Here is a 22524-nt window from a genome sequence, read left to right on the forward strand (position 1 = left end):
CCTCTTTTTCTTTTTACTATTTTAATTCGTTAATCTCCTTTAAATGTGTATGTGTTGTTGGAATATGTGTTGGTGAGACATATGTATGCGTATAACCATCATACCAAATATATAATGGCTAACATTTTCCTAAAATATGTTTGTTTGACAACTAAACATAATAACATCACATACACCAGTACACTTCAATAAATCTATAAAGACATATAGTCGTTGGTTCGAATTGTTTGTAAACTTCGTCCACTTTATAGGGCGTTAGGTCGAAGTTATTGTGAATGTTTTGTTTTGTCCTGAATCTAACGTGAGAGCAATTAAACATTTCTTGCTCTTTGATTGCTTGGTGAGCAGCTTGAAGCAGGCCGAGGCCCCCCCGTGCTCCGTGATGACGAGCTGTGAGGCATGCAAAGCCCCACACCCCAAGACGAGCATTAACATTAGTAATGTCAAGAGCCTCAACTTCACCTAGGACGGCGCGGTGTCTCAGCCATCTTGGCAGGGATTTGGAGAGTGGCCAGACGACGAACCGGCACAGGAATTTGTGTAAAAAGACTTCCCGAAGACTTTGCGAGGTCTACTTCGGACTCAATTAAGAACTGTTCATTCCAGACCGGCGTGACGGGCTTTATTGACCGCCTTCCACAGGTTTGGACGTGCGGGATTGGGGGGGGGGGGGGGGGGGGGGGGGGGGGGGCAGAATGAGCCTTCTACTTTTCACTTCCACTAGTCAGTTTGAATCACACCTAACTCAAAGAACGAGTACACAGAACCATAAAAAAAAAGAGTGTGTACATAGTTATGTATGCATCTCTGCTTTTTTTTAGGGGGAGGGGGGGTGGGGGTGGTGGGGGTGGAGTAAGGGAAAGGGGGGTATTCTGGACTAAATTTTGACCAGGGGGCAATAATTGGCTACTTAATTTCAATCAGGGGATTAAACCCGATTCGCCTTGGCTATTTTAACTCCCCACTAAATTGCAAGAAAGAATACACAAGGACTACCGGTGATAAAATGTATGCATATATACTACATTGTTGTTTTGACCGCTGGGGGTTGGGGGCAAAAACTGACCAATCATAACCCCCTCCCCAAATCGAAGAATCAGTACACAAAGTTCACCAATATATGTATATATAGCTATTCTGATGGACACGTGGGGGAATTCGGGGGCTGTGATTGGATGGTCTCACACATCCCTTTTCCGATCATCAAAGCATAACGCTACGGAAGTTGGCCATTTTTGCCGATATCCAAACGATATCGGCAATAACAAAGACGCATGGTTCCGGTTTCTTCCACGTGTATAAAGTACACGCATACCTCGCCAGGTTTGTTTCTGTGGCTAGTCGACAGACGATGCCATTTGCTTTGTGTGTGTTTTTGTTGTTGCTTACTGTACATGACATACATTACGTGTAAAATCCTGTGACCTTGAACTTGAAGTGAGGTCAAGTTGCCACACATGTTTTTTGAGATCTTGTAACCATACACCATCAGGCCACATCAGGTGTTGATAGACTTAATAGTGTCCAAGAAATATCCAACGTTAAAGTTTTCCAGACGGACGGACGGACGACTCGGGTGAGTACATAGACTCACTTTTGCTTCGCATGTGAGTCAAAAAACAGATAGAGTCATAGACCTACTGTTCCAAAATGCAGAATAAAAAAATAACATAAATAAGAATGGTAGATCATCTGAATCAGTGAAGGTTCAATTTATGACCATAAAACCCCACACGTTACATTCAGTGATTCACTGTACAGTGTAGTTTGACCCAGTGGTCTTTTAACTCATTCGCTGCGCGTCGGAACTGGAATTCCGACACCTGTGTTTAGCGTTGGCTGCGTGCCGGCACTTGAGTTCCGACGGATATCACGAATTTTTAACGGTGTAAACGGTCCTGCTGACCAAGGGAAACAACCCCTGCAATGAACTTCTATCTGTCTACAGTGGTACCATTCACTGTAAACAGTTCCTTCCCTTAAATTGTTGGGATTAATAAAAATTTTGTTGACGGTGTGCGACCCACGTGTTTTGACTTTTCCAAGATGGCGGATCGTTCTGCTGAGACGTAGTAACTTGAAAAGAGTGCTAGAACGTGTTATTCAGTACGGTTCTGATCTTGACCTCAGTGATGATGATAGTGGAGATGATATTTTAGATTCTGGTGACGATTTTGTGCCAATGGACGATCATTTGGGTGATGATTCGGGCAATGCAAGTGTCGATCATGACATTGTGTATGATGAACCCATGACGTAGAAAGTTTTTTTGTTTTGCTTCAAATTGGATATTTTGCGTGGATATGAAGACAACAAAAGGTATGTACTTTCAAATGTTTCATATATTTTCTAAAAGAGTAAGTTTCAAACTTTGCAAAAACATAAGGTATGTAAGGTTATCTTGTGTTGTTGATTTTTAATATTTTTTTCAAAATGGCTCTAAATCGCGCGTTGGCAGGGAACACAGGGGAAATTTAGCTGCGCAGCGAATGAGTCAGGCAACAAACCTTGCAAATTTCCAGAAGCTGCAATCTGAAGCGACCTATCTCTGATTCTAGCAGACGATCTCTCCAATGTTTAACACAAAATCAGCAAACTCTCCTGTCAGATAGAACGCCCATTGTATAGTGCAATGTTGAAATGAAGTTACCGGTCTGAAACATTTCGTCGTTTCTTCTGAGACAATCCTTGTTCTCTTATCATCTACAGATTTACCGCAGTCTTCACCACGCGAATTCCCAACAGAAGCCAGACTTTCGAACATACAATCTACGTAGGCAAGCATGATACGTCATGACGTCTAATGATTCCTAGCATATTGACGTAATGCTAAACATCCGGTTATCTCGAGTTTTCTCCGTAATACATGTCCGTGGGTTTTCAATGTTCGGTTATTTCCGTGGCTTCTTGCGGAAAGGGAACCGTCGTCTGCAATCAACGACATGGACCATTCTGGTACTTGTTGCTAACAAAAACATGGTTGTAACACAGAATTTAATGTCAGAATAGCTATATAAACGCTATTGTGTTTTCATCGTAGCAATAGGGTCCGATATTTAAACTCGAACAAGTATAATGCGACTCGTCTTCGACTCGTCGGCATTATACTTGTCTCGTCTAAATATCGGGCCCTATTGCTACGCTGAAAACACAATAGCTGTTAATGTATTTATCCCCCCCTCTGCTTCTTTCTCTCTGTAAATTTGTAGGGCTAGTTATTTTTCGGTAACTTACCCAACAACCAAAATCACTTACCCAACAACGGGCCTGAATCCTCGATAGCTCATGGGTAGAGACTGTACACATTGTGGATCTACTTTTTGCGACTCAAAAGTTCAGAACACTCTAATGTACAAAATATACATTTCTGGAGCAAACAATACAACCATACCGTATTTAAACCAGCAACTACAGACTTGAACACATGAATCTCCATATAAAATCCATGAGTTTGGTTGTTTTCTGAATTCAGATCTGCCGTGCACAATCGTTTATCGCTAGCAAGATTCCAAGGAAAAGTAACTCTCATACTTTGTCTAGCGACACGAGTAGTTCCCCTTCCAGATTTCGGCTGCACCGACAAGACTGCAATCCGACGGTCAGTTTTCAACAATATTTCATTTTATAAACAGATCACACGCAATCAATTGCAAACATTTAATCAACGTAAAGAACATGCAGCGGTTTCATACACTATTTTGCCCCAGAAAACTAAACTTCATACAGTGTTTAACGTTGGAACACGGGTGTAAAACTTCGTCTGCTAGTCACATTCGAAGAAAGAACATTTACTGAGCGATACCAAAACATGAACAGAACACACACTATCTGCCTTTACCGCCACAGCAGAATGACAACATAACTGTGTACTTGATTTTAGTTCAAAACATGGAAACTGACAAGAAGTGTTAACAAAATTGAATGATTTGCACGGAACTATACAACCGCGCATTAATCGATCGCCTGCGCAGGTAGACGGGTTGGGTGAATATGATTCGATCAAACTTTCGCACAAAAACTCCTCTTTTCTTTGAATAACTGAAGAAAGGAGGGATAAAGAGGTTACATACCTCGTCTCAGTGATTATCAAAAATAATGGTCTCAGTTCGCGGTCATGAAAAAGCTCGCTGAAGCTCGCATTTTTCATGATCCGCTAACTTCGACCATTATTTTTGATAATCACTGAGACTCGGCATGTAACCTCTACATCTCTGTAGGTTTTATTTCAAGGCGTTGGGGTAGGGGAGGGGATGAGGAGATCTAGTAAGTTTTGACGAGAAGGTAAGAATTGGCAGGATTGTGTATGTATTTTAAGATCTCGGCTTTGAAGTTGAAATGTGATGTGCGAAAATATGTGCTTAGTGCTAATTACACATTAACATGCTTCCATTTGAAACTTCGAGGTCTTCATCGGGGATTGACGCCCGACGAGTATACGGTCTTGCTGCGTTGCATTGCGTTCAGTTTCATTCTGTGAGTTCGACAGCTACTTGACTAAATGTTGTATTTTCGCCTTACGCGACTTGTTTTTATTTGTGGCTGCTGGTTTTAAAATATTAACTCTCTATGCTTGTATTTTAATGTTTACAATGGATTGAATTCTATGTCTATTTGTGTGATTCATTTAGTCCGTGTAGTCTTCTAATAGAGTAAGCCTACACCTGGCAGTTCGCTGATTTTTTACCTAATGCCTGTGCAAAAGCTTTATTCTCTTCTAAATCTTGCATTTATGTTTAGTGCTTTGTAACTTCCAGATTTTTTGTTAATGTGTGTGACATATTGAATTTTAACATCAAGTGTTTTTTTTAAAACTGCCCTGAAACTGTTATCTGGTGGTGAATAGCGCTGTATAAAAAACGTTTTATTTTTGTGTATCTAGCTATTTCCGGATTAGGTAAAGGTATATTCGTTCATAAAAATCTCTCCTGTCGTGCACAACATGCTCTAACCTTCAAGTTTCATCTGATACCGAACCGAAAGCTTAATGTCCCCAATCCAAGAATAGTTTAGCCTAGTTTAGTTCTTCCGATATTTTTAAGTTCCAATGAGTCTCAATCTATGTAAAAACAAACGTTCATCGTATCTGACGGCACATTTTGAACAATCACATTGATTGAAGACTTCGTTATAAAATCTTCTTAGATTAACTTTTTTCATTATGGTTAAAAAAACCTTTACAATGCTTTGTTTAATTGGATGTATGTTTTGGAACTTTCACACAAGTGTCCATAAATAACGTTTAATAGTTGTGTACAGTCGTCCTTGCGTAAGTATTCCCGCAAGTACAATTACTCAAAGATGTGCATGTGAATTTAAAGGTATTTGTTTGATTTAAAGTTGTCCCTCTACGAGCGAGGACTGTGTGATAAAAACACACATCTTGTTTGTAAGATCACGCCATAACCATCGTAAATAAAGATTGTTCTTATATTATTATCTTGTCTTATTATCTTGTCTTATTGTCTTGTCTTATTATCTTGTCTTATTATCTTGTCTTATTATCTTGTCTTATCATCTTGTCTTATTGTCTTGTCTTATTATCTTGTCTTATTATCTTGTCTTATTATCTTGTCTTATTGTCTTGTCTTATTATCTTGTCTTATTATCTTGTCTTATTATCTTGTCTTATTGTCTTGTCTTATTATCTTGTCTTATTGTCTTGTCTTATTATCTTGTCTTATTATCTTGTCTTATTATCTTGTCTTATTATCTTGTCTTATTATCTTGTCTTATTGTCTTGTCTTATTATCTTGTCTTATTATCTTGTCTTATTATCTTGTCTTATCATCTTGTCTTATTATACTTGCATTACACTCCGAAAGTAAAATGTAAAACCACAATTCATCAAGTTAAAAGGTACCACTCTTTCCATGTAAACAATTCGGCTCACCATCTCAGATGTGGCCAGGCGTTTACATGAGATAAGGATCACAAGGCCATACCTTAGTTCTTTTGACACTCACCATCTCTGATCTTGCCAGGCTTTTACATGAGATAAGGATCATAAGGCCATACCTTAGTTCTTTTGACACTCACCATCTCTGATGTGGCCAGGCGTTTACATGAGATAAGGATCACAAGGCCATACCTTAGTTCTTTTGACACTCACCATCTCTGATGTGGCCAGGCGTTTACATGAGATAAGGATCACAAGGCCATACCTTAGTTCTTTTGACACTCACCATCTCTGATGTGGCCAGGCGTTTACATGAGATAAGGAACACAAGGCCATACCTTAGTTCTTTTGACACTCACCATCTCTGATCTTGCCAGGCTTTTACATGAGATAAGGATCACAAGGCCATACCTTAGTTCTTTTGACACTCACCATCTCTGATGTGGCCAGGCGTTTACATGAGATAAGGAACACAAGGCCATACCTTAGTTCTTTTGACACTCACCATCTCTGATGTGGCCAGGCGTTTACATGAGATAAGGAACATAAGGCCATACCTTAGTTCTTTTGACACTCACCATCTCTGATGTGGCCAGGCGTTTACATGAGATAAGGAACACAAGGCCATACCTTAGTTCTTTTGACACTCACCATCTCTGATGTGGCCAGGCGTTTACATGAGATAAGGAACACAAGGCCATACCTTAGTTCTTTTGACACTCACCATCTCTGATGTGGCCAGGCGTTTACATGAGATAAGGAACACAAGGCCATACCTTAGTTCTTTTGACACTCACCATCTCTGATGTGGCCAGGCGTTTACATGAGATAAGGAACACAAGGCCATACCTTAGTTCTTTTGACACTCACCATCTCTGATGTGGCCAGGCGTTTACATGAGATAAGGATCACAAGGCCATACCTTAGTTCTTTTGACACTCACCATCTCTGATCTTGCCAGGCTTTTACATGAGATAAGGATCACAAGGCCATACCTTAGTTCTTTTGACACTCACCATCTCTGATCTTGCCAGGCTTTTACATGCGATAAGGATCACAAGGCCATACCTTAGTTCTTTTGACACTCACCATCTCTGATCTTGCCAGGCTTTTACATGAGATAAGGATCACAAGGCCATACCTTAGTTCTTTTGACACTCACCATCTCTGATCTTGCCAGGCTTTTACATGAGATAAGGATCACAAGGCCATACCTTAGTTCTTTTGACACTCACCATCTCAGATGTGGCCAGGCGTTTACATGAGATAAGGATCACAAGGCCATACCTTAGTTCTTTTGACACTCACCATCTCTGATGTGGCCAGGCGTTTACATGAGATAAGGATCACAAGGCCATACCTTAGTTCTTTTGACACTCACCATCTCAGTTGTGGCCAGGCGTTTACATGAGATAAGGATCACAAGGCCATACCTTAGTTCTTTTGACACTCACCATCTCTGATGTGGCCAGGCGTTTACATGAGATAAGGATCACAAGGCCATACCTTAGTTCTTTTGACACTCACCATCTCTGATGTGGCCAGGCGTTTACATGAGATAAGGAACACAAGGCCATACCTTAGTTCTTTTGACACTCACCATCTCTGATGTGGCCAGGCGTTTACATGAGATAAGGATCACAAGGCCATACCTTAGTTCTTTTGACACTCACCATCTCTGATGTGGCCAGGCGTTTACATGAGATAAGGAACACAAGGCCATACCTTAGTTCTTTTGACACTCACCATCTCTGATGTGGCCAGGCGTTTACATGAGATAAGGATCACAAGGCCATACCTTAGTTCTTTTGACACTCACCATCTCTGATGTGGCCAGGCGTTTACATGAGATAAGGAACACAAGGCCATACCTTAGTTCTTTTGACACTCACCATCTCTGATGTGGCCAGGCGTTTACATGAGATAAGGATCACAAGGCCATACCTTAGTTCTTTTGACACTCACCATCTCTGATGTGGCCAGGCGTTTACATGAGATAAGGAACACAAGGCCATACCTTAGTTCTTTTGACACTCACCATCTCTGATGTGGCCAGGCGTTTACATGAGATAAGGAACACAAGGCCATACCTTAGTTCTTTTGACACTCACCATCTCTGATGTGGCCAGGCGTTTACATGAGATAAGGATCACAAGGCCATACCTTAGTTCTTTTGACACTCACCATCTCTGATGTGGCCAGGCGTTTACATGAGATAAGGAACACAAGGCCATACCTTAGTTCTTTTGACACTCACCATCTCTGATGTGGCCAGGCGTTTACATGAGATAAGGATCACAAGGCCATACCTTAGTTCTTTTGACACTCACCATCTCTGATGTGGCCAGGCGTTTACATGAGATAAGGAACACAAGGCCATACCTTAGTTCTTTTGACACTCACCATCTCTGATGTGGCCAGGCGTTTACATGAGATAAGGATCACAAGGCCATACCTTAGTTCTTTTGACACTCACCATCTCTGATGTGGCCAGGCGTTTACATGAGATAAGGAACACAAGGCCATACCTTAGTTCTTTTGACACTCACCATCTCTGATGTGGCCAGGCGTTTACATGAGATAAGGATCACAAGGCCATACCTTAGTTCTTTTGACACTCACCATCTCTGATGTGGCCAGGCGTTTACATGAGATAAGGATCACAAGGCCATACCTTAGTTCTTTTGACACTCACCACCTCTGATGTGGCCAGGCGTTTACATGAGATAAGGAACACAAGGCCATACCTTAGTTCTTTTGACACTCACCATCTCTGATGTGGCCAGGCGTTTACATGAGATAAGGATCACAAGGCCATACCTTAGTTCTTTTGACACTCACCACCTCTGATGTGGCCAGGCGTTTACATGAGATAAGGATCACAAGGCCATACCTTAGTTCTTTTGACACTCACCAAATATCCACAGCCTGAGGGATTTCTATCCAGATTTTTTTTTTATATATATAACAGTTAAATGAACAGGGAACAACCATCAACTACAACATAAATTTCTTAGCAAACAAACAAGCTAGTTTTCAGCATGAAATTAAAAAAAGTCCACATTTAGGATCTAGAGCCTTTTTCTGTCTAAGTTTATGAATGTGTACATCTGTATGTATATATATATATATATATATATATATATATATATATATATATGGGTGCGTCTCAGAAACTGAACCTTTTGTGTGTGTCATAATCAAATTAGCCCACAATTGAAACATACTGAATTTTAAATCACGATATTGGTATTTTTGAGAAGTAAAATGAATAAAGAAATAGTACAAACAAAACTGAGTATTTTGCATGATTATTATGAAGGTTGTTTTGCGAAAGAAATGATTGAATGCGTGAAAAATGGAGGTCTGATCTGTGACATGAACCATCAACTAGTTTTGCACCTCACTACAAGAATCGTTTAGAATGTCCAAGGACTGCTATTCTTGTTATGTGTGTTTGGTTTAAGTGTACTTGCCAGTTGAAATGTTATTTTGTCCACAGAATTGTTTTTTTAAACGAAATTAATCGCTTGAAAGTTTGCCATCACTGTCGTAACATATGTTTCCACACGCGTGCAACAGCAACAAGTCCTAAATTTGAACTTTAGAATTTGCATATTCATCTTCAACACGATCTTGACATGAAAGGGCATAGAAAATCGCTAAACTAAATGTTATTTGAGTATTATTTTCTCAAAATTGCATCTGCAAACTAAGTTGAAAGTTGCGCAATATGACATGCTTCTTCAAAATTCAGTTACGATGGTGAACGGTTTTGCAAATAATGTTCAGAGTTTTGAAGAAAGATTAGAACTATTTTGCGCGTAGTGACTTAGAGGTGCGGGTGACTACGCATGCGCAGTTACAGAGAGAAATAGTGCAGCTTCCAGCAGCGAAGAAAGATTTCGAGAATGTTTCCGAAGTCTGTGATTTTGTTACGACAGTGATCAACACCCAAGGTTCTTGAGAAAAGGTGAGTTTTTGCTGCTATGATATTCTATGAAGTGAAAAATTAGGCTAAACATTTGTTAATAATAGTTTTTCTTTCGATTTCACCAAGTCAAAACTTGACTAAATGTTTTAACATAGAGGGGGAATCGAAACGAGGGTCGTGGTGTATGTGTGTGTGTGTGTGTGTGTCTGTCTGTGCGTGTGTGTGTGTAGAGCGATTCAGACTAAACTACTTGACCGATCTTTATGAAATTTGACATGAGAGTTCCTGGGTATGATATCCCCGGACGTTTTTGTCATTTTTTCGACAAATACTTTTGATGACGTCATATCCGGCTTTTTGTAAAAGTTGAGGCGGCACTGTCACACCCTCATTTTTCAATTAAATTGATTGAAATTTGTGTAAAGCAATCTTCGACGAAGGCCGGACTTCGGTATTGCATTTCAGCTTGGTGGCTTAAAAATTAATTAATGACTTTGGCCATTAAAAATCTGAAAATTGTAATATTTTTTTTTTATATATAACGATCCACATTTACGTTCATCTTATTTTACATCCTTTCCTGATTCCAAAAACATATAAATATGTTATATTTGGATTAAAAACAAGCTCTGAAAATTAAAAATATAAAAAATTATGATCAAAATTAAATTTCCGAAATCCATTTAAAGGAACGGTAAGTGTCAATGTTTTCTTTAATTGTAAAAGTTGTATGTTCAATGGAATGGTAAGTCTGAACAAAATGATTACTTTATTTTGTTTTTAGCCAGTGAATGTGGATGCATCAAAATCTTGATGGACATTAAACAAATTCATGTTAGTGAAACTAGTACACATATTGCATCAATGTTTAGTTGAAATCGCAGGTACTTGCATGTTTCAGGTGCAAGAGATTCGACCTGATGAACTGGTGGTAACGTTCCTTCGAAGGAAACCGGAGGGGAACTACTATTGCTTTCCAGGGATCGATGATATTTCCTTAGTCCTTACATCTGATGCAACCATGATTCGTGACCCCACCTTCAATGCCAGGGGGCATTATTTCTTTTAAAATAAATTAATTAACTGCAAGTGGCAACTGTTCTATATGTAACCAATGCCTTTGGTTTATTGTGTTAACAATTGAATGAACCACTTTTGAACATTTGCATTCTTCATGTCAAACCTTATAATACATGTCTGGTTGTTCGTTTCCAAGTTACGTCGGTGATGAACTTTTCATTAATGTTTCTCTTTTTTGGGGCAAAGTTTGCTTGATTTTGTCCAGCTTGTTTTCTTTCTGTTCCTGTTTTAGTGTTTGGCATTTTACCTAAGAAGAATCTGGTTGCAAAATCAGCTTCATTTAGTAAAGTTTGTGGGAAAAAGCATAACCGTTTCTTTGTCACAAAAGTGATGTTTCCATGTTACATCGGTGACCATTTTGCATTCTTTTGGGATAACTTTCTAACATTTTGTCTTAGAGCAACAAATCTTTGTATATATGCTATTGTGAAGGTTAAATGTCAATAAGACTGAATGAATGCCATGTATCAACATGTTCTGATCAGGATATCATTAATTAATTTTCATTTTTGTATTGAAATTTTGACGAATGCATGGAACTTTGAAAAAAACATTATTTTGTTGTTTGCATGTAGTCATTTCATATTGAACTCTATAATGGCTTGTGATTCAACAATAATAACTGAATAAAAGTCGTTTTCAGCCTTATAAATGCAGTTTTTTTGTCTTTTATTGTTTCCATGTTACACGGGTGATTTTGCACACATGGTCCAAATAATGCTCAATATATGGCAAACTAAAGGCAATGTTATATTTTTTCTTGTTTAAACTGTAAAGGTACACCCTGAGAAGTGTGTAAATAGTATTATCAAAGTTTTCTGGGAAGATTTTACTTTTGGTGATAATGTCACAAACAGAGGACGAGATTCTGAGACGCACCCAAATATATATATATATATATATAGAACTAGAATGAATACCCGCTTCGCCGGGTAGCCGGCTTCGCCGGGAAGAAGTACTTAGAGCCGTACGCCGGCTTCGCCGGGTCCGAACAATGGACCCGCCAAGCTTAGGTCCCTCCCAGATTCGTGGAATGGGAACAGCACGAAAATGATTCAGTGGCCATAATGCCAATCCTGACCATATCGAGTCCCATCCTTGTCGACGAATGTAACCGTGTTAATCACCTTTGGAGGCGAACTCCACTCAAACAGGACTGAGCAAGTTATGGCTTCTCAAAGGAAGGCCAGTACATAAAATTACACAAAAGCCGCCAGACCACATCACAAACAGAACTGAACAATGCACAGGTGTTGCTTACATAGAGACACACACACTGACACACACACACACAAAAACACAGAGAAGCCGTATCTATAGAGAGATAGATGACAGTGTATTTTTGGCGTGGCTATAAATTGATTCGACCTTTGCACTTTTACAGTGAGGATAATTTACGGGTCCAATTTACGTTCTGTACACTGCGTTGACCTTCTAAAAATAATAACAGTAACAGAACGCCGGGAATATCCGAAGACGCTCAGCGCAGTGGACAGCGCAGTGTAGTAACTTACAACTGAACGGGAAAGCCACACGAAGGAAGGGAGATAAACGCCAAACACTGGAGAAGATAAGGAAGAGTTACTTATAATGGTGAAATGAACACAAAAACGAAAATGAGTTCAGCGCTGCGCGCTGAGAGCACGTGTTGAAATATCTCATCGATGATATTGTGTCCGGGGTGTAGCTGAATACGGTGTCCAAATTTGAAAAAGATCCACCGAGAACTTTGGCGTTGTGATGTGGTGTAGCAGCTATGGTGTGTCGGTATGGGGGCCCGGGTAGCTGAGGTGGAACCAAAATAGCTGAGGTGGAACCAAAATCGGTTCCGCGCTGCGCGCTGAGAGCACGTGTTGAAATATCGACCAGGTTGTGTCGTGTCCCGGGTCTACCTGAATATGCCCACCAAATTTGAAGCAGATCCATCGAGAACTTTGGCCGTGCATGGCGAATACACAAATACACAAACACACAAACACACAGACACAAGTCGTATATATATATAGAATATAGACAAATATTTAAAAACAATCTCCTCAAAAGTTTTGGTGATGAATATGGAATATGTTTATTATTATTTATATATTTATATATATATAAAGAAGTTGAGAAAAACTTCTTTCTTCAACAACAACAACAAAAGTAACACGAAAAAACCCAATGCAGAGAACGCAAAAATCATAAAGTAAAGTATTCCGCGAATGTTTACATGAAATACAAAGGAATATCTAGCAGGACATCAAGCACACCTATAAATCAAATTCTCAATGATAAGCCATACTACTCTAACGCTACATGTTCACAAAAGCTTCAATGAGATATGATATCAATTGGCCACAAACAATAATTGTTTTGCCTGTGGTGTTTTCAAAGTAATCTTACACTTATTAAAAGGCTGCTTCTTGTGTATGACTTTGTACGTAAGTGCCTTACAGAATGGGGAACATATGTGACCCTCCACCACGAAATGAGTCGCATGTCACCTCGCGCGGTTCTGCGCTAGGCTTAATATAAGTCCGGGGAGTGTCTGGTAACAGTGTGAGGGTCACCTTAGTCACAGGCTTATAACTCAAACAGTTTTCGCTCTTTTCTAAAACGGTTTTCACCACTGGATAGAGCATAAAAAAACTCTTTAGGAAAATGTAAAAATATAAAAATCATGCAAAGGTGACATGCGACTCATTCCGTGGTGGAGGGTCACATATGAGCTTGCGGCGATCATCATTTTTTGAGGATGAAAGTCGTTTGTTCAATTCTACGCTTGTTATTCTCTCAGGTGCCAGGATACTGGTTCCGCACAACTCCCACTTAATCGATTACACCTGTCGCATGCCTTTATAGCGCTTACTTCCCAATGAAAAAAATACAGTCGAACCGTCTTAAAAGAAACTCGGATATATAAAACAACAAGATTGCTCATGAATAGAAAAGATCCTCTAGCATATCACCACATACATGTTCCTAATAGGCATGCTGTCTGTAAGGATGTTAAGCTCCCCAATCTAGCATTCATAGTAAAGAACATTTTTCCCTGCCAAATGAATTCTTTGTTTGGAGAAAAAAACCGGATAAAAAACCTCGCTTATAAGATCAGAGGCCTCTGTTGTAAGAAAGAAGTTTTTCCTTTCCCGGACCCCGGGTATAGGAAATGAACAGTATGAAATGAGACAAGTTGAATGTACACCTGATGCAATGTTCGGACAGGATGTCATCTAGACAGATTCAAAAGGTAGACAGGCACTTAAAATACAAAATTCGCATGTTTAAACGGATGCGTATTGGTGTCACTGAGTGTCATTTGCGCTACGTGTTATTTGTCCTACGTCTCAATTAAGCGACTTGTCGCCTTTACTACGTTGATTAATGATGGATTTCATTTGTCTACGGGTTGCTATGGGACACTGTGTGTTCATAGAACTATATCTGTGATCACCTCATATTATCACAACCCGTCATTATCACTGCGTGTCAATACTTGTTTTATGATGGTTCTCCGTCTCCGTCTGTCTATTTGTCTTTCAATCTCCCTGTCCCTCTCTATATAATCTCCATCCTTAACCCTCTCTCTGTCTGTCTGTCGTCTGTGTGTGTGTGTGTGTGTGTGTGTGTGTGTGTGTGTATGTGTGTGTATGTGTGTGTGTGTGTATGTATGTGTGCGTGCGTGCGTGCGTGCGTGTGTGTGTGTGTGTGTGTGTGTGTGTGTGTGTGTGTGTGTGTTAGAGGAAGTCGTTGTGTACACAATAGGTGTATTATATACTTGGGGAAGGTTGCCTATTATGTTAAAAGACATTCAGCAAGAATTAAATACAGAAAAATTCACAAATAGTAAATATTCGGAGCCTGGGCGATTAATTTATATGGACCAGTGAAGTGGTATTCAAGAATCACTGTTAAAAGCCACATATACTTCCAAATAACACGATCAAACTTAGTGTGCAAGTCAGACTAAATCAAATATGCTTTAGATTTACCTGTTTCGGTTTGATGAGAACATTATTAAAAGCACAGCAGGAAACTAAAGAAACTATCAAAAACAAATAAAAAATAAATTATATCATCAACTTTCGCAAAAAGAAGATTATTTGTTATATTTTTTGAAAGCTTGAGGGATAGTTTTAGGTTATTTTCAGCAAGCTTCTTACTGAATGAATGAATGAAACCAGCCTATAGCTTTTATTTTGCTTCTATTTGTTGAAGGTGGTCCAAATTAGGGGACACACACATACTTTGAGATTTGTTCTATCATTTTTTTGTTTCCAGTAGAAACTCGTGATCAACAGTGCTAAATTGTAACAAATACTGTCTTAGCTATCATAAACTTGGCCAACAAATTATTGCAACAAATTTCGAATCCAAATTAAAGCATTTATTCCAGTGTCATTTCATTAAAACTTTATATGCCAGTTAAGGCCGTTCACTTAACTATCAGGATCACCTTTTGGATTAAAGATTTCTTTTACAGGGATCACGTGACCGCCGCTCAAATAAGGGTACCCTCAAAATCGACCAGACAAAAACGGAAGGGCCAAATGAAAAATCGACAAAAAATCACAATAGGCAAAACTTTGCAACTTTGACCTACTAGAGGAAAGTCAAATCAATTATCTACTTTGGACAGATTTGTGGATGATTAATGAGATGAGGATGATTATTATGATGCTTTGCGTATTCAACATAAAAACAATGTTTCTTGATTTGTTTTGAGGTTTGTGTTTCTGCAACTGTTTGGCTAAATAAAAAAAATTAAAAAAAATTGTTTTGAGCGTTCTAGCATCGTTCGTTTGTCAGAATAGGAGGTGGTCCATATTAGAAAGTGGTCCATATCAGACAACCTTCCCCTATTTGTGATTTTTAAGCCTTTAATAATATCGTATTGTGGTTGAGATCTTTATCGTGCACATGGAAGAGACTGTACAAACTTGACCGAGTTAAAACCTACAATTACCAAGCGCTCTATACGGACACAGTCACGCCCCAACCAACGCGTGCGTCATTTACTTTTAGCACTCAACCAAAAGCAAACTTCAATAGCGACGCTTTCTCCAGCATACCACTCCAATCACAATAGCAACAATGACAATGACTGCAATGACAATCCCAGCAATAGCGCCACCGGACAAGCCGTCGTCTTCTTCACCTTGCGCGGCTTCTGAAACAGACACGTAAAACTACAATATAAGAACTAATTTTTATCACTAAATAATCACTGCGGACTTCCTGGCAGCCACTGGTCTGAGGATTTAGCACGGCCATCAACATCGAACGCAGAAGAAGAAGAATCACTAAATAATCCCATTCAGTCACTCTGTAGCCATTCTGATCGCACAACTAACCCAATACTTTGCTATCTTGTTTAATGTGTATTTTCAAAACAGTCAAGGAGAACGAAATGTATAAATAATAATAATAATAATTGTCAGAAAGTACTGGTGTCACATGACTAATGTGAACCAGTTGATTGGCTTATGGTGATGCGCTTAAAACTGTTAGCGCACTCTTGGAGTGAATTAACTTTTTCACAGAGCGTATTCTTCCGCCCTTTGACTAAGCGAGACTGTACTCTCATCCTCAGAATTAATCAATGACATGTAGCTTATATTCTCCACAATACCAAATGACCATAACTTTCCTGCAGCTCAATAGACCGGCACGGTTGGCCTAGTGGTAAGGCGTCCGCCCCGTGATCGGGAGGTCGTGGGTTCGAACCCCGGCCGGGTCATACCTAAGACTTTAAAATTGGCAATCTAGTGGCTGCTCCGCCTGGCGTCTGGCATTATGGGGTTAGTGCTAGGACTGGTTGGTCTGGTGTCAGAATAATGTGACTGGGTGAGACACGAAGCCTGTGCTGCGACTTCTGTCTTGTGTGTGGCGCACGTTATATGTCAAAGCAGCACCGCCCTGATATGGCCCTTCGTGGTCGGCTGGGCGTTAAGCAAACAAACAAACAGCGGCTCAATTAAAGCAGAAGTGGTTTTTTTTCTGACAGATTGCATGTGCCTGTGCCAAAGTGAAGCCCACTGATCTAAAAATAGAAGCCGCTGTGTCTCATCTCATTTTCTACTTGCATAGATTCTTCTCATATGCCGTGTTCGTGGCATGCAGCTTATTATCTACATTACGAAATGATGAGTTAGTATACAATTCCAAGCGGCTAACAGAAAACACAAGTGTTATTCCAATAACGTACCAGCTAGACCAGCATTTGGAAGTCGACTGACTCGATCGACTCTGTCATACGTAGCAGACTACACTTTCAGAATTTCAGAATATTTTCGTCACGTCGTCAATTGCTGACTTTTAGTGACTAGCGCTCTTTAAGAGGACAAAGACGGAGAAACAATCAAAAGTAACTGAGGATAGAAAAGACTTAAGCATAAAGGAAGTAGTCAAACGAAACAAAAACGATCAAGGAGGAACTGAATATAACTGAGACCCTACTCTAACTTTGAAACAAAATAAGGAGTGGGGAGGAGTTAGAATGAGAGTTTGGAGAGCTCCCCTCTGAAAGATACCAGAGAGGGAGCCTCGGCAGCAGCTGCCGGGAGGGAATTCCACACGGGGATGGTACGCGGGAAGAAGCTGTATTTAAAATAGTTTGTACGGGCGGAAATTTGGCGAAGTTTAAGGTTGTGGTTGGATCGAGTTCTGCCAGTGCCAGGGGTGAGGTAGGGGTCTGGGGGGATATCTACCAGGTTGTTGATGATTTTGTGGAGCATTGTGAGTTGGGTCTTGGTGCGCCTACTTTCTAGGGTTTCCCATCCGAGTGACTGCAACATGGAACTGACACTACTTTCATAGCTATAATCGTGTGTCACATACCTTGCTGCCCTACGTTGAATCTGTTCTACCTTTTTGGTCATCTCTACGGTGTGTGGGTTCCAAACTGCACTACAATACTCTAAGTGTGGTCGTACGAGCGTGAAGTATGCGTTGGACTTGGTCTTCTTGTTGGTTGTGCGTAGGTTTCTTTTCAGGAATCCGAGAACGCCGTTTGCTTTCTTGGTAACACGGTCGATGTGGGACTTCCATGAAAGGTCACTACAAATATCTACACCTAAATACTTGGAGCTGGTTGTCTGCTCTAGTGTGAAACCTTTCAGAACATAGTCAAAGGTGGTTCTCTTGCGTGATCTGGAGCAAGTCAAAACACTACACTTCTGTGGGTGGAATTCCATACCCCAAGTCCTTTCCCACTGTGACAAGGTGTTTAAATCACTTTGAAGGAGTCTACAATCCTGTATGTCTCTAATTTCCCTGTAGACAATGCAATCATCTGCGAACAACCTGGTTTTAGAGATGAGTTTATCTGGGAGGTCATTGATGAAGAGGAGAAACAAAAGGGGCCCCATTACTGTTCCTTGTACACTGAAATACGACTGCATCAGTTCAGTAAATGAATGGTTTCCCAATTATTATTTCAAGGCAAGAACAATCGGATTCAAAAACGTGTAGGGTTCAGAACGTTCTTACCATGTATACGACTTATTACCAGCCTGCCTCATGCGTGAAGACTCAGTGCAACGTGACGAGCAATTTTTGTTTTTGAGTGCAGTGGTTCGATTGCCTCAGCCAAGTAGACGACATAAACCCCGCTCAGCAAATTAACATGTTGGGCAAATGTGAACGAAAAAACGATGTGGATATAATACGTGTAGGGTTCAAAGCATTCTTACCGTTCATATTTATTTATTTTTTTATTTACGAGAATTTATATCGCGCACATATCTCACCACACAAGGCGACTCAAGGCGCATGTCACCTATTAATTTAGTACCAGACTCCCCGATGAGTGAAGATACAACACGAGACACATACCACATTTATTTTGAAAATGTGCTAACCGTCGACCAGTCATTGGAGTCAAGGGGCATCACTCTGCACAGTCAATCCGTCGAAGCTCAACTGGAGGTTTCGAATCGCAAATAACTAAGAGCACAGTCCTTTCTCCGAGTTCAAATGAGGTCTCTATGAAATATCATCACTTTTTAGCTTAACGCTACACTGGAATTTACCAACAGAAATTAAAACAAGAGTTTGCGTGTGACGAAAGCACGACACTTGAGACAGCCTGCACAAAAGTAGATCTTCCACGACCTGACCACACAGTTATGCCTATTCAAATGCGCGTAGCAAACTGTGCGTTTTAAATCTTCTTTTTTTTCTGGCGGTACTGACAATATCGGTATTGAAACAATCCCAGTGTACTAATATAAAAGATTTATAGAGCAAATCTAGAAAATAATTAATTTTCTCGATTTGCTCTATAAATCCCTTAGTGTACTGGGATGTCTCAATAACTTAAATAATACTACTAATATGTCAGTAAGTACTGGTGTCACATGACTGATGTGAACCAGTTGATTGGCTAATGGCGATGCGCTAAAACTGTTAGCGCACTCTTGGAGTGCGCTAACTTTTCCACAGAGCGTATTCTTCCGCCCTTTGCCTAAGCGAGACTGTGCTCTTATCCTCAGAATTAATTAATGACATGTAGCTTATATTCTCCACAATACCAAATGACCATAAATTCCCTGCTTCTCAATTAAAGCAGAAGTGTTTTTTTTTCTGACAGATTGCATGTGCCTGTGCCACAGTGCTACTGATCTAAAATAGAAGCCGCTGTGTTTCATCTAATTTTCGCCGACTTGCATAGATTCTTCTCATATGCCGTGTTAGTGGCATGTAGCTTATCATCCACATTACCAAATGATGAGTTAGTATACAATTCCCAGCGGCTAACAGAAAACACAAGTGTTATTCCGATAACGTACCAGCCAGACCAGTTTGGAAGACTGACTCGATCGACTCTGTCATACGTAGCAGACTATGTACACTGAAATACGACTGCATCAGTTCAGTAAATGAATGGTTTCCGAATTATTATTTCAAGGCAAGAACAATCGTAATCGAAAACGTGTAGGGTTCAGAACGTTCTTACCATATATATAAGACTTATTACCTCATGCGTGCAAACTCAGTGCAGACTGCAGTGGTTCGATTGCTCTTGCCTAGCACAGTAGCAGACGACATAAACCCCGCTCAGCAAATTAACATGTTGGGCAAATGTGAACTAAAAAACGATGGGGATATAAAACATGTAGGGTTCAGAGCATTCTTACCGTTCATATTTAGTATCAGACTCCCCGATGAGTGAAGATACAACACGAGAAATATGCCACATTTATTTTGAAAATGTGCAACCGTCGAGTCCTTCGACTTCGAGTCAATTCAAGGGGAGTCACTCCGCACAGTCAATCCGTCGAACCTCGACTGGAGGTTTCGAATCGCAAATAACTATGAGCACAGTCCTTTCTCCGAGTTCAAATGAGGTCTCTCTGAAAGATCATCACTGTTCCACTTAACGCTACACTGGAATTTACCAACAGAAATTAAAATGCGTGTGACGAAAGCACGACACACTTGAGACACCCCACACAAAAGTAGATCTTACTGTACACTGACGACCTAACCACACAGTTATGCCTATTCAAATGCGCGTAGCAAAATGTGCGTTTGGAATCTTCTTTTTTCTATGGCGGTACTGACAATATCGTTATTGAAACAATCCCAGTGCACTAAGGGATTTATAGAGCAAATCTCGAAAATAATTATTGAACTCAGCGCTATGCGCTTCGTTCAATAATGAATTTTCTCGATTTGCTCTATAAATCCCTTAGTGCACTGGGATGTCTCAATAACTTAAATAATAATAATAATTGTCAGTAAGTACTGGTGTCACATGACTGATGTGAACCAGTTGATTGGCTAATGGCGATGCGCTAAAACTGTTAGTGCGCTAACTTTTCCACAGAGCGTATTCTTCCGCCCTTTGCCTAAGCGAGACTGTGCTCTCATCCTCAGAATTAATTAATGACATGTAGCTTATATTCTCCACAATACCAAATGACCATAAATTCCCTGCTTCTCAATTAAAGCAGAAGTGGGTTTTTTTTCTGACAGATTGCATGTGCCTGTGCCAGTGCCAGTGATCTAAAAATAGAAGCCGCTGTGTTTCATCTAATTTTCGCCGACTTGCATAGATTCTTCTCATATGCCGTGTTAGTGGCATGTAGCTTATCATCCACATTACCAAATGATGAGTTAGTATACAATTCCCAGCGGCTAACAGAAAACACAAGTGTTATTCCGATAACGTACCAGCTAGACCAGTTTGGAAGACTGACTCGATCGACTCTGTAGCAGACTACACAGAAATACGACTACATCAGTTCAGTAAATGAATGGTTTCCGAATTATTATTTCAAGGCAAGAACAATCGTAATCGAAAACTTGTAAGGTTCAGAACGTTTTTACCATATATAAGACTTATTACCAGAGCCTGCCTCATGCATACAGACTCAGTGCATGCAGTGGTTCGATTGCCCAGGTACTGAGGTAGCCTAGCAGACGACATTAACCCCGCTCAGCAAATTAACATGTTGGGCAAATGTGAACGAAAAAACGATGGGAATATAATACGTGTAGGGTTCAGAGCATTCTTACCGTTCATATTTAGTATCAGACTCCCCGATGAGTGAAGATACAACACGAGAAATATGCCACATTTGTTTTGAAAATGTGCGAACAGTCGAGTCCCGCTTCGAGTCAATTCAAGGGGAGTCACTCCGCACAGTCAATCCGTCGAAGCTCGACTGGAGGTTTCGAATCGCAAATAATGACTCGAGCACAGTCCTTTCTCCGAGTTCAAATGAGGTCTCTCTGAAAGATCATCACTGTTCAGATTAACGCTACACTGGAATTTACCAACAGAAATTAAAATGCGTGTGACGAAAGCACAACACACTTGTGACACACCACACAAAAGTAGATCTTTACTGTACACAACCTGACCACACAGTTATGCCTATCCAAATGCGCGTTGCAAAAGATTGCGTTTGGAATCTTCTTTTTTCTATGGCGGTACTGACAATATCGTTATTGAAACAATCCCAGTGCACTAAGGGATTTATAGAGCAAATCTCGAAAATAATTATTGAACTCAGCGCTATGCGCTTTGCGGAGCACACGAATGAATTACCAAGCGACTGCAAATACCCACGAGTGGTTTATTTTCCAGTAATCAACGAGTTGTCGTCATTGTTTAAGCTATTTATACAACGAACAACACGGGTCGAACATGCAGTCATATAGACGACATTTTGTACACAATTTCATTTCAGCCTAATCACTCAGAGTGTCAAATGCGCGTCATTCAAATAGTCCCTATTCTTTTACTTTATTCTTAGTCTCCGACTCGTCGGCATTATACTTGTCTGGTCTAAATATCGGACCCCATTGCTACGATTAAAACACAATAGCGTTTATATAGCTATTCTGACATTACATTCTGTGTTAAAATCATGTTTTTGTCAGCAACAAGGACCAGAATGGTCCATGTCGTTGATAGCAGACGACGGTTCCCTTTCCGCATGAAGCCACGGAAATAACCGAACATTGAAAAACCCACGGACATGTATTACGGACAAAACTCGGGATAACCGGATGTTTAGCATTACGTCAATATGCTAGGAATCATATGACGTCATGACGTATCGTGCTTGCCTACGTAGATTGTATATATGTTCGAAAGTCTGACTTCTGTTGTGAATTCGCG

The 22524-nt window shown here is 40.1% G+C and overlaps 2 protein-coding genes across 2 annotated transcripts in view; one reads left to right on the plus strand and one right to left on the minus strand.

The window, feature by feature from the left end:
- LOC138980923 (uncharacterized) overlaps positions 1–628 on the plus strand; it is a 16516-nt gene extending 15888 nt beyond the window's left edge. The window contains exon 6 of the mRNA XM_070353783.1: positions 349–628. Within this exon, the coding sequence (XP_070209884.1) occupies positions 349–466 (118 nt within the window). The 3' untranslated portion in view covers positions 467–628. The remainder of the gene's footprint in view (positions 1–348) is intronic.
- Positions 629–15613: 14985 nt separating this feature from the next.
- Positions 15614–22524, minus strand: part of LOC138980544 (uncharacterized) — a 47239-nt gene continuing 40328 nt past the window's right edge. The window contains exon 11 of the mRNA XM_070353434.1: positions 15614–16059. Within this exon, the coding sequence (XP_070209535.1) occupies positions 15935–16059 (125 nt within the window). The 3' untranslated portion in view covers positions 15614–15934. The remainder of the gene's footprint in view (positions 16060–22524) is intronic.

This window comes from Littorina saxatilis, linkage group LG11, assembly GCF_037325665.1.
Source record: "Littorina saxatilis isolate snail1 linkage group LG11, US_GU_Lsax_2.0, whole genome shotgun sequence".
NCBI classification, from domain to species: Eukaryota; Metazoa; Mollusca; class Gastropoda; order Littorinimorpha; family Littorinidae; genus Littorina; species Littorina saxatilis.